Source organism: Octopus sinensis, linkage group LG23, assembly GCF_006345805.1.
Source record: "Octopus sinensis linkage group LG23, ASM634580v1, whole genome shotgun sequence".
Lineage (NCBI taxonomy): Eukaryota > Metazoa > Mollusca > Cephalopoda > Octopoda > Octopodidae > Octopus > Octopus sinensis.
In genome coordinates, this window is record NC_043019.1 from 28,003,120 (window position 1) to 28,016,133 (window position 13,014).

At 38.6% G+C, this 13,014-nt stretch overlaps 1 protein-coding gene across 3 annotated transcripts in view; it reads left to right on the forward strand.

The window, feature by feature from the left end:
- The window catches only part of LOC115223378 (WASH complex subunit 2), a 123,732-nt gene extending 111,255 nt beyond the window's left edge, over positions 1–12,477 (forward strand). The window contains exons 26-31 of one of the 3 annotated variants that reach the window (XM_036512581.1): positions 4,420–4,455; positions 5,409–5,516; positions 6,769–7,408; positions 9,488–9,552; positions 10,638–10,878; positions 11,297–11,382. In XM_036512581.1, coding sequence (XP_036368474.1) covers positions 4,420–4,455; positions 5,409–5,516; positions 6,769–7,408; positions 9,488–9,552; positions 10,638–10,878; positions 11,297–11,367 — 1,161 coding nt within the window. In that variant the 3' untranslated portion in view covers positions 11,368–11,382. Of the gene's footprint in view, positions 1–4,419; positions 4,456–5,408; positions 5,517–6,768; positions 7,409–9,487; positions 9,553–10,637; positions 10,879–11,296; positions 11,383–12,093 lie in introns of those variants that run through there. The other 2 variants (XM_029793885.2, XM_029793886.2) reach the window with 2 other exon arrangements.
- Positions 12,478–13,014: the final 537 nt, after the last annotated feature.

Below are 13,014 nucleotides of genomic sequence, written 5' to 3' on the forward strand. Positions count from 1 at the left end.
TTGTTTTGAGTGGGGTGTGTTTTTTCTTGTTTAAAAAGCCTTGTGTTTGTTTTATTTTACCAATTTATGTGATGTTAAGGAGTTCATGCCCTGACTGGGAAAACTTTCAGACTATTTTCAGTGCTTTTTTTTTTAGCTTATTATTTATTTATTTATTTATTTTTTACATTTTACACATTTCAGTCATTGGACTGAGGCCATGCTGGGGCACTGCTTTGAAGGGTTTAATCAAACAAATCAACAACCCCAATGCTTATGATTTTAATTAAAAATACTGTCTATGAGTTGCACAGTAGCCCCTTGTAGCCTCTCCCACATGTATGTGTGTGCACACATATATATATATATATATACTAGGTTGAGGAAAAAGTTTGTGTGCCATGTTAAAATAATGATTTTTTATGCAAGAATTTATTCAAAAACAACAACAACAACAACTATTCTTCAAAATAAAGACCATCATTTTCCACGACCTTCTGCCAATGATCTGAAAGCTTCCAGATTTGGTCAAAGTATCAATCCCTCAGCTTTGCATCGAAAAATTCTTGACAGGTTTCTTCAACTTCATCGAATGACTCAAATCAGTGACCTTTCATAAAGTGCTGAATCGATCGAAAGAGACCCTAGTCAGATGAAGCAACGTCTGGACTATAAGCTGGATGCGGCAGCACTTCCACACCGTCCAATTCTTCCATCTTGTTGCTGGTCTTTCTGGCGGTGTGCAGATTTGCATTATCTTGTTGAAACAAAGCATGTTTTCGACGAAGAAGTCTTGGATACTTTTCAACAGTGGATCAGTTAATTATGATTGTATTCAACATATCCACATCTCAGATTCACACACTTATTACAGTGGTCCTTCAGTTTTTCTAAGCTCTGTAAAAGAACTCAGGTTGGGCCTCCAACCAGGTCTTTTGTGATACCCTTAAAGCTAGAAACTTCAATTAATAATGTTAATGTTGAATCCTTCCTAGAATTAGGCTCGAATGAATGTGGTAATATTTAAGGTTTGTTTGTTCCTAAACAACACTTGTTTTAGTATTGTTGATACTGCTGGATTGAATGGTAACGCCCAGGTGTCGAAACCATAGTGATATCCATGGGGCAGCTGATGATGGAGATGTGTTGGATTGTTGGTATTACTGTTATTGTATCTGTGGAATAATTTTATAACACATCCATTTGAGATATATATATATATATATATATATATATAGGGATTGTTCGTTTGTTTTCCACCTGCCTTCGTCTTTTGTTTATTTTCATAAAGCTTCCCGTTATATATATATATATATATATATAAATCAAAATCGCTCAAAAATCAATGGAAATTGTAGTTGTGATACCAGTGCCAGTGGCACGTAAAAGAACCATCCGAACTTGGCCATTGCCAGTGCCACCCCGATTGGCCTCCGTGCCGGTGGCATGTAAAAAGCACCAACCGAACGTGGCCATTGCCAGCCTCACCTGGCACGTAAAAAGCACCCACTACACTCATGGAGTGGTTGGCGTTAGGCAGGGCATCCAGCTGTAGAAACACTGCCAGATCAGACTGGGCCTGGTGCAGCCTTCTGGCTTCCCAGACCCCAGTTGAACCGTCCAACCCATGCTAGCATGGAAAGCGGACGCTAAACGACAATGATGATGATATAAGAAATATAGTAAACCATTAACTATTGTTCATAAAATGCATGGTATAAATAAATAGCAGCTGGCTGAGTCAGAACTTGCTGTGTTGTGATGGTCATGACTTTCCCCAAAGGCATTAGTTGCATACCAGAAGTGGAATAGCTTCAGTTGAGATCTTACTTATGTCTGTGACACATCATGGAATCTAGGAATTGTCTGCAAAGTGTTTCCCGGTCTCTGACACTATTTCATTTTTAAACCTGTATTCTTAACTGCATGCTTTGTTAACATGACAAAATTAATTTAATTATAAGAAATGGAAAAACAAAAAAGAACAGAAAAAAACATGGCCAAAATATTGGCAATGTTTCTGGGTCTGTTTTCTGTAAGAATTAAACATTAAGAGAATTAGAGCTTCTTTTTTTATTTGTATAGAATTTTTTGAATCTAGTTAGTCTTGGTAATTAATTAATATTAATATAAAAAGGTTCAAGCTGCCAGAATTGTTAGCATACTAGGCAAAATGCTTAGCAGCATTTCGTCTGTCTTTACATTCTGAGTTCAAATTTCTCCAGGATCAACTTTGCCTCTCATTCTTTCAGGGTTGATAAAATAAGTACCAGTTAAGCAATGGGGTTCAATGCAATTGATTTATCCCCCCCCCCCGCTAAATTGCTGGCCTTGTGCCAAAATTTGAAATAAATATTGATCAGTATAATAATAATAATAATAATAACCCTTTTTACATGAGGCCTAAAATTTCGGGGGAGGGGACTAGTCAATTACATCAACCTCAGTGTTTCACTGGAACTTAATTTATTAACCCCGAAAGGATGAAAGGCAAAGTTGACGTTAGTAGAGTTTGAACTCAGAATGTAGCAACATGCAAAATACCACTAAGTATTTTGCCCAGTATGCTAATGATTCTGCCAGCTTGCTGCCATAATAATAATAATAATAATAATAATAATAATAATAATTTCTACTATAGGCACTAGGCCTGAAATTTTGGGAGACAGGTGCCAGAGCCAGTCAATTTGATTGACCCCAGTATGCAACTGGTAATTAAATTATTGACCCCAAAAGGATGAAAGGCAAAGTTGACCTTGGTGGAATAATAATAATAGTTTGTTTTTTTTAATAACAACAACAATAATAATAATAATAATGACAAGCAATTCTCAAATATCAAAAAAAATCCATGTTATCTGTGAGCTTCTGCCCTTTGCTCTGTCAAATTGTTGTTTATCAGTTTATAATAGAGATAATTGTGGTTGTCATTGTTAGTATTCTTTAATACCAGGGCAGCCTTAATCCAGCTGATTATCAAACATAAAGTCTGCATTATCTTAATGTATCATATTTTTTTTAAATAAAGATAGGCTGTAATTTGAGGAATATCCTGTAGTTGTCTCAAAAGCAGAGGAGTTATGTAGCTCTATAATAATACTGGGCAAACTGTGACCCATGGGACTCTCTGAATGGCACACTAATAAAAAAAAAATTACCTTGAATTTTTATCATAGTACGGCCTTCCTGATGATGAGTCAGATCTCATATGGCCCTCTTCTGGAAAAAAGGTTGCCCGTACCTGTCATGTATTTATTTCTTTATTGCCCATAAGGGGCTAAACATAGAGGGGACAAACAAGGACAGACAAAGGGATTATGTTGATTACATCGACCTCAGTGCATAACTGGTACTTATTTAATTGACTCCAAAAGGCAAAGTCAATCTCAGGAGAATTTGAACTCAGAACATAACGGCAGACGAAATACCACTAAGCATTTCGCTTGGCATGCTAACGATTCTGCCAGCTCACTGCCCTTACCTGTCTTATATATTATAGATCCTCTTAAAACCTGAGACCTGTTGATTAACTCTTATGTATCTCTCTTTTATGAAGCTTCTTTAACCCTAGGCCTGGTGAGCACCATCTAAGTTATGTAATTCTATGTTATAGATCTTCTTAAGGCCTGAGATCTGTTGACCAACATTAAGTTACGGAGATGAGGAATTATGTATAGTGTTTATATACCTATTAAAAGGTGCCAGTCTTGGGAACCTTTTTGAATTCCATGTGTCAAACACTGTTGGGTATGCTTATAAAATCAAAAAATAGCACAACACCCATGACTTTCGGAAACAGGTTTTTCACATTCAGAATTACTGAAACATGGAATAAACTATACCTGTATCAGTTGTTAGCTGTTGGGACACTACATCCTTCAAAACTTCCATGCTTCCTGAAATTCGCCAACATTACACCTGATACCTGCCACTTTTTTTTTTTTTTTGAGTTGCAGTGCACCTGAGCACTGTATACAACAATATTATTACTATTATTAGTCAGGCTGGTGTCTTCATTTTGATTGTTACTTTCACTATGTTTCCACAGTTGTACACTCCAACCTTCTTCAGGTGTCTTGTGTTAACCCTCAGGTTTGTTGAGCACCATCTAAGTTATGTAGTTGTATATTACAGATCTTCTTAGAAAGGGCTCACTATTGGAGGGGGGTAAAAGCTACACCCAGCAACAATAACAATAACAAATATCAACAAAACTTCTTTAGAAATGTATAATTCTTTCAGAAAACATGACTTTGTGTCTCTTCATTGCTAGAGATGATAAGCTGAATAATAATAATACCAGTAATATCCTTGGGAGTGGTGTATTCCACCATCTGCTCCATCCACCTCGTTATATAACACATCGTTAAGCATGCTTTGATGCTTTTTATTCTGATTGGCTTTTTTCTTTATTTTTGTTGCTTCTGTGTGTAATGACAGTCCGATTTAACAGATGGCCTCGATGCAGAACCAGATGTAAGTACCTCCACCCTCCATATTGCTCCTTCCTCTACTCTTCTCTCTTCTTAATCCTCTTCTTTATCCCCTCCTTCCTCCATTCAAACTTCATAACCAACGATAAATGTTTTGATGTCCAAGCATTATTTGCGAAGTTAAAAAATAGGCACATATTGGACAAACAGTTACCCAAATATCCATGTTCGTTCACTGGAGTGACAGGGACCCATCCTGTCATCTTGAGGATGATTACTGTCTTGTGCAGTGACCCCTTAGTCATGACCATCTTCAATCCATTGACAAGACCAGGTGAAGACGACTGGGGATGGAGATGGATGCAGTGGCTGACCAAGATGTCCTGCTTCCTGCTCTCTTCAAAGCATTGCTGCAGCTACCTTTCCCTCTGTCGGTGTGATAAAGACCATCTGGTCATCCTTAGGGACGATTAATTACTTGCACAAGGACTTTTATGAAAGTGAAGAAGAATTGTGCTGTGTCGACCTCACTCTCTCTCTCTTATCCTTGACCGTCTTCAGTCCAGTGACAAGACCAAGTCAAGACAACTGGGGATGGCGACAGATGAAGTGGATGACCAAAGTGTCTCACCTTGCTCCCTGCAATATACAATGTTTTTCTGAAATTGCTTTCCTCTTTGTTGAGCCATAAAGGTTTCTTCTGCAGACTCTGCTAGATTCAGTTTTCATATGCATAGGTAGGCAGGCCCTAACACACCAAGAATTAAATATCCATTGGGTAACCTCACCTTGTTTAGCCCACCAGTTTAAGCAGTTTACTGCAGTGTTGATGCTGTTACATGCAAACAGTTACCCGGAGCTTGCACCCAAATACATACACACACCAAAATATAGTCTGTTCCTGTATTTCCTGTATACATTTTTACGGCATTTTGTCATAATTCAAATTTCTTATTTTTTTCTTTTCTTCTCCCACTTAAAAAATTTTTTTTCCAGATTCCTCCGCTTGTGCCACCAACCAGCTTTGGTAACGAAGAACCACAATCCTCTTCTGTATCATTTGATGAACCTGCCTCTGCCCAGCCCCTAGAAAGTGCCACAAAGGTAAATACCATTATTTATTCCTTGAAATAGTTTTAATGAAAAACAATGGGTTTAGCAGTTTGTTTCATGTTGGTCAGTGAGTCCTGATTGGGTAAACTATGATCAAAGACCTTCCAGTTGTGACCATCCCATCCTGCACATCTTGGTCAACATTATCCTTTATGTTCCTTTTCTTTTGACTAAGCTATAGCAGTGTGTAATTGGGGTGGAAGATAATGTGGCTGCTATTTCTAACAGATCCAGTGACTACATAGAGCAGGCACAGGCAACCTTTTTCATGAAGTGGGCCACAAGAGACATGGCTCATCATCAGATGGACCACACTAATAAAAAAAATTCAAGTTAATTTTCCATTGGGTATGCCATGCGTAAAGTCCCTTGGACCACAGCTTGCCAATGGCTGATATAGAGGCTCCTTCCTGAGTTTGTACTTTGAGAGTTATCTTCCAAAATTGACCTTCCACATGAATACAGCCTCCCCATCTTAAACTAAAATGAATTTTTGATTATCCTGAGGGATTAAAAGATTAATGACACCTCTCCAGGTTGAGCCACTACTTCACATTGAAGGGTCACAGTTCTGATATTACAGACGTGTGATTAGAATATTGGGGAAAGAATTGCAAGACAGAGTCTTCAAGTTGAGCCAACTGGCAAGAGGCCCAGGGATAGATAGACCAAGAATGGGGTGGTTGGATAATATCAATGGTCTCAGTTGGTTATGCTTGGAAACCCAGCTGAGAAGTCTAGTGATGGGACCCTATAGAGGAGGTGACTGAGGATTCTACCCCATGACACACCCAAGAATAGTGGGTAGAGAAGATGGATGCCTGATACTTCTCATGTCTTTCTCAGATTCTGGTGGAAAAAAAAATCTCTAATGTTTTTTTTTTTTTATCTAATAATCCCAAACTACAGTTTTAAAAAAAAAATGGTCTTAAGGGAGAATTAATAATTCTTATTTCCTAAGACATAGCAAATTGGTATAATCCTTAAAACAAAACACAAATTACTTTGCCTCCCTTCTCTCTTTCTCTCTCTCTCTCTATATATATATCCAGGTCATCTTATAATGGTTCACAATTACATTGTTGCTCTCTATCTATATTTCACACATCTCCATGTCTCTCTCTTTTCCAATCTTCAATCTTCCTTCTCATCATCACCACTTCTCTTTCTTTCCCTCTCTCCCACCCCCTTCAGTATCCATTTTTCATCTCTTACTCTATCTACTTCTTCTCCCTATGTGTAGAAGCGAGCCCGTATCCAGCTGAAGCGGCGACCACCCACACGGAAATCCAGGCCAGTCACTGCATCAGACTTGGACACCGATACTCCTTCTGTCACCTCTCCACAGACTGCTGCTCCTTATTTGGAATCAGTAACATCCCCTCTCTCTCCTGACACTGCCTCCTCCACTGCAGCCGACCCCTTTGGCGTGATGTCAGCACCAGCCATCTTCCCAGACAAAGACCCATTCCAGTACAATGATGTAGGAGTGACCACAACAACGACAACAGCAAAAAGCACAGTTGACGGCAGTGAACCCCTTTCGACTGCTCCCTCGCAACCCACATCCACGTCGAAGCCCCTTGACACAAGCGCCAACACCGAAAAGGAACTGGTGAGCAGCATGGAGAAAAGCCTGTCTTTGAAATCCTCTAACATCAAAGATGACGATGATGACGACTTATTTGGGTCAAGCACAAAGACCACATCATCAACCGTTACCAGCTCATCAGTGTCAACAAAAGGCGGTAAGACAACACTGTTGACATCCACCACTACAACCACCAAGACATCCAGTGCCTCTGCTAACACTAGTGCCATCTTTGACGACGACGATTCTGATATCTTTGCTGATTCAGATTTGCTGCTGAACAAAAAGAAAGGTAAATATTTACATTAATTATATTAAATAAGACGATAATTTTTTTTTTTCGAACACAGAAATGCCATTAGAACAGTAGAAATATTGGGTAAATTACCTTTACAAAGCATAATAATTTGTCAACAACCAGCCATGGGACTCAAACCCATATCCCTCAAACACTCTGGCTGAGTGCTTTACCATTAAGCTAAACTGTCCGCTGACAAATTTAGATGCTATAAAGCTAAACGCACAACTACATTTATATTTATATACACATAGTTTGTTAAATGGAACGAGATAAATGCAAATTTACTTCGAAATAACAAACTGAAACAGCTGTAAATGTTCTTGAGCTACAATTAAACTAAGACCTTTTAATACCAATGATCAACTTCTAATTGTTAATTGTTGCTCCATTTCTTTTATCTGAATATACAGTTATATATTTATATATATTGAACCCTTTTGATACCAGCCTGCCTGAAACTACCCCAAGTTCTATGATATAAAGTTACTGTTTTAGCCCTTAAGCATTCAAACTAGCCATGTCCATCCCAAATATTCTACTTCTTTTGGGTTCAAACTGGCCATGTCCAGCCTCTCATACCCACCCTCCAATGTCATTCTAAAAGTATACAATCACATCTTTGAATTTTCTTAGCGATGAGATAATTCACAATTAATTCAAATCAGTATGAATAAGAATTACATTTGACAGTGAAGGCGCATGGCTCAATGGTTAGAGTGTCGAGCTTATGATCGTGAGGTGGTGAGCTCGAATCCCGGACCGGGCTGTGTGTTGTGCTCTTGAGCAAGACACTTTATTTCACATTTCTCCAATTCACTCAGCTGTAGAAATGAGTTGCGACGTCACTGGTGCCAAGCTGTATTGGCCATTGCCTTTCCCTTGGATAACACTGGTGGCGTGGAGAGGGGAGGCCAGTATGAATGGGCGACTGCTGGTCTTCCATAAACAACCTTGCCCGGACTTGTGCCTGGGAGGGTAACTTTCTAGGTGCAATCCCATGGTCAGTGTTGTGACTGAAAGGGGTCTCAGACATTTGACAAAATGATCTGAATGCTAAAGGGTTAAAGTACCTTAAATTAAAATATTCCATCAAAATTTTATGCTAAATTATTCTCAGATCCCAGCTTAATAATTAGAAAGTTATTTTATCAAATTCATAACTATTTTTAAAAGTTAATTGAAACCAAGGCAGAATATGTTAAAAGAAACATAGTAACAAAGGATTAATACTTTTATAATAAACTTGTTGGGTGGGTAGAATACCCAGGGGTGCTTGCTGTCTCAGAATCAAATAGTTAAGTGCTTGCAAATATATGTAGCCCTTTTGATATCAGCCTGCTTGAAACTAGCCCCTATATGTATAATACAAATTTCCTGTTTTACAGAGATCTATATTAAAACCGTTTCCATTAAAAGTCTTGATTATTTTCAACATTAACTGAAACAAAGGCCATGTAGAAATATGGTAACAAGAGGGAGGGTTAATGAGATGAGTAAATTATACACATGATGAGGTGGGGGGGAGCTTATTTATGCTCAGAATTAATTCTGGTTATGAAAGGCAGGGGAGATAACTCTTGAATTAAAATTAATCAAGAACAATCGAATTTAATGGGGAGTTTGATTTTTTAGAACAGTGTCTGTGTGAGAAAAAGAGAGAAAATTTGTTAGAGTGATTAAGATGTTTGCTTTGCAATTATGAGGTCCTGAGTATGATCCACTTTGTGGTATGATGGGCAAATGTTTTTAACTTACCCCCAAGTCAACCCTCGTTTGTGTGTGTCTATTTAGTATATATATATATATATATAATAAGCAAATGATATATAATCTCCCTATCCATTTAGTGACTTGGTCTGCAACTCCTTGCCTAAATCATTCCCACATGGAAAGTGAAGATAAAATGGTGATTTGTCTGTTTGTGTGTGTGCATGTTGCATTTTAATAGCGATACAGTGTGAGGTTGAGGGAAGTTTAACTGCTATTTTTAGCATCATTGGCTCAAGATAACAATGATCACTTTTCATGTTGAAGATTATGATCGATTTCATTTTCTGTCTCTCCCTTTAGACAAAAAACCCGGTTTAGCTGATGACCTTGATGACATCTTTGCCTCCAGCTCCCTGAAAACTAAGGTTGGTTGATTTCATTTACTTTGAATTCTCTTTAGAAATAACTGGTGTGTCCAATGGCATCTTGCATCTTTTTATCCCCAAATGGTATTACCAGACCTACTAGATTCAATACTTTATCCTAACAATTCACTTATAAAGAAACAACTTGATACAGAGAACTTACATGAGCTAAAAGCACCAAAGCTGACTGACACCCTGCTAGCTTATGGAAGCTTACAGTATTTTCCAACATACAAGTTGGAATTTTCACACCAAAATTTACAGCTAACAAAGACAGGTTGACTTATACAGCAAGACAACTTTGGAACAAAATTTCCATGTGAAATGCAGCAGGATTTGGAAAGACAGTGATGATGTTTGAATGTTTATGCTACATGTTTGCGCTATATGCTGCATCAACTTGCATGCTGGAAAATACAGTATAAACAGTTGATTGTGAGGAATATTGCCTTACTTGTAAACAGGTGAAGGTTGGTGACAGGAGAGGCATCCAGCTGTAGAAAAACTGCCTTAGCATCTTCCTCTCAACTCATGCAAGCATAGAATGACGAACATTAAATAATGATGACGATCTCCCTCTCTTTAATTCCTTGCCCCTCTTTTCTCTCCTCACGTGATCGCCAGTCAACTACAGCCTTTCTGCTTTTGACCAGCGCCAGAACAACATCGATTTCTTCATCTGCCGTAAGGCATTATTTTTCTCACACGCCAGCTAATTTGAATTGTCTAAAGTCGAAAGACGCCCGTGGTCTTTGTCCTATTATTATTGTTTTTTGTATTTATTTTCGTGTAACATCGTCCGTTTTTCTGTCCTTATTTTGTATACATTCGATCCTTTTTCCAAGAAATCTAATGCTCGTAGCTTAGTTTCCTTGGGGCTGGCCAGATCGGAGCAATCTCAAGATTAATCAGCCGAAATTGCGAGGATGATCCAGTTCTTGACTGAAGATTAGAGTCTTCGAATGACCCGTCCGTTTTCGTATCGTCTATTTGAATGTTTTGCGTTCTTGTCCCATTTTTATATTTTTTATACATGTATATATATATATATATAACTTTCCTCTTTTCTTTCTGCTCCTTGCCAGTCGAACACCAAAAAGGAGGTCAGTAGCAAAATAAAGAAGAACGTCACAGAGGAGGCTAATATATTTGAAGACAACACGGACATCTTTTCCGATATCCCTGCAGCAAAACCCAAAGAGAAGAAAACAACTGTGATGAAAACCAAGCCATTATTTAAAGAAGACATTGGTACGTATACAGTTTTGTTGTTGTTTAGTCTCAGCTTAGTCTTGTTCCAACAGACATCTAGAATGTGGGTAATTGACCAAATGACTCGATATAATTCATAGATCCCTAACTCCAAATGTAGACCAAGCCTTTGCTCAGTGCCTGACTATTCACACACAAAACGGTTGGTTCTGGGTTTTCTTCCCTAAATATTTCACAGACTCTGTGATAAAGACCAGATCATTGACATATGGGAATTCCCATGGACGGCTCGTCTTGAACTCCTCTGTTACAGCCTGGAGAACTATAATAAACAGGAGGGATATCTGAGAACAGGGTTTTTACCGAACACCTACCTACTTACTCACTAAATTTCTCACTGAACTCATTGCCAACCCTCACTTCACTGACTGAATTCCTGTACAGGGCTTGTACCACTCTCACAAACCATTCCTTTACACTTAAGTTTTTTTCTTCAAGACAACCAGACTTCAGATCATGGTTCCCTGTCAAAGGTCTTCTTCAGATCAACAAATGCTGGGTAGGGAGGTTTTTTTTTTTTTTTTTAGCTTAAAATTTCTCTAACACCTGTCTCACTATGGAAAAAGCATTAGTTGTATTATGATGTGGTATAAGTCTGAACTGCACCTCATCCTAATTAATATACAGACCTGGGAACACAAGATCACAAAAAGAATGACCCAGGTTCAAGTCCCACTGGAAACAGAATTTTGGAAAGCAGTAAGAGAACCCCTAGGAATCATGACCTGGGTGGGCCCAGCTCCTGTAGTGTCAGGAATGAGAGCCAAAACACTTGTCAGATGGGAGTTCTTCCTCTGAAGATCTCTCCTGTTGTGCGCTCGTCTTGCGGCGAGTTTCTGATATTTATTTACATAGATAAATAGGTTGGCAGAGATATTTTTATGTGTGTATATATAGTGGAGGCGCAATGGCCCAGTGGTTAGGGCAGCGTACTCGCAGTCATAGGATCGCGGTTTCGATTCCCAGACCGAGCGTTGTGTGTTTATTGACCTAAAAGCTCCATGAGGCTCCAGCAGGGGGTGGTGATCCCTGCTGTACTCTTTCTTCTGTTGGCCTGCTCGCTTAGCCAGCAGGGTAGCGTCGTTCGAAGGCTAAAACAATGCGAACGCATTGTGACCAGCGATGTGTAGCAACATCTGATGGTCTGGTCGGTCGCATGATATATATATATTAATACATGCTCTTGAAATTGGCACACACTCACACAGAGAGGATCTCTAAAAGCTGTAATTATTGACCTTTCTTTCTTTCTTTCTTTTTTAATAACAGATGATATTTTTGGCGGCGACAGCTTGCTACAAGGCAGCAAGAAAGTGGACAAAACTGTTACTGTGAAGAAGGTTGAAGAGAAGACGAAAGTTGAGAAAGTTAGCTCCCCTCTATCGTCATCGCTGCTGTCATCTCAGAAGCCTACATCCATATTTGATGATGACAACGATGACGACGACTTGTTTGATGATCCACTCAACATAAAGAAACAGTGACCATTTGTTGTTGATGATAATTATGAGTGATCGGTTGATTTATTGATGATCCTGTCAACAGAACTTTTAATATTGACCGTAGGTCAAGCGCTGGAAGAGGCAGGACATGTTTTTAATTGTTTAAGTTATGAATCATGCAAATATATATAATATATTTTAAACAAAAAGATATGGCATTATTATTTTTGTATGTGCATTTTTTTCCCAAGCCTTGCCTGTTTGAGAACCCATTCTCTAATTTCAGTTGGTTGGTTGTAACCATGCAGGTGGGGGTCTGCCATCAACATCCTCACATTCTTTGTTTTGGTTCTGTTCAAGCAGTTTGTTGGTGTTTAATTAATTATTATTGCTAAGGCGAAATTGCTAGCATGTTGGACGAAATGCTTTAGCAGCAATTCTTTTGAAATTTTGATTGAAGTTTTTAATTTATATCGTTTTAAAACATGGAGTTAGTATCACAGAACCTGGGGCTGTCCTTAGATTGGTATAAAAAAAAAAAAACAGACGTTAAATGACAAAAATAGAATTCCTGTGATGGACAGGTGTCTTGTCCAGGGACGAATATATGCCATAGAAACCATCCCTATGCTCCTTAGGGAGTATGTAGACTAACCTTTTACATTAATGGCACGCATGGCATCTTGGGCAAGTGTCTTCTGCTATAGCTCCGGGCCGACTAATGCCTTGTGAGTGGATTTGGTAGACG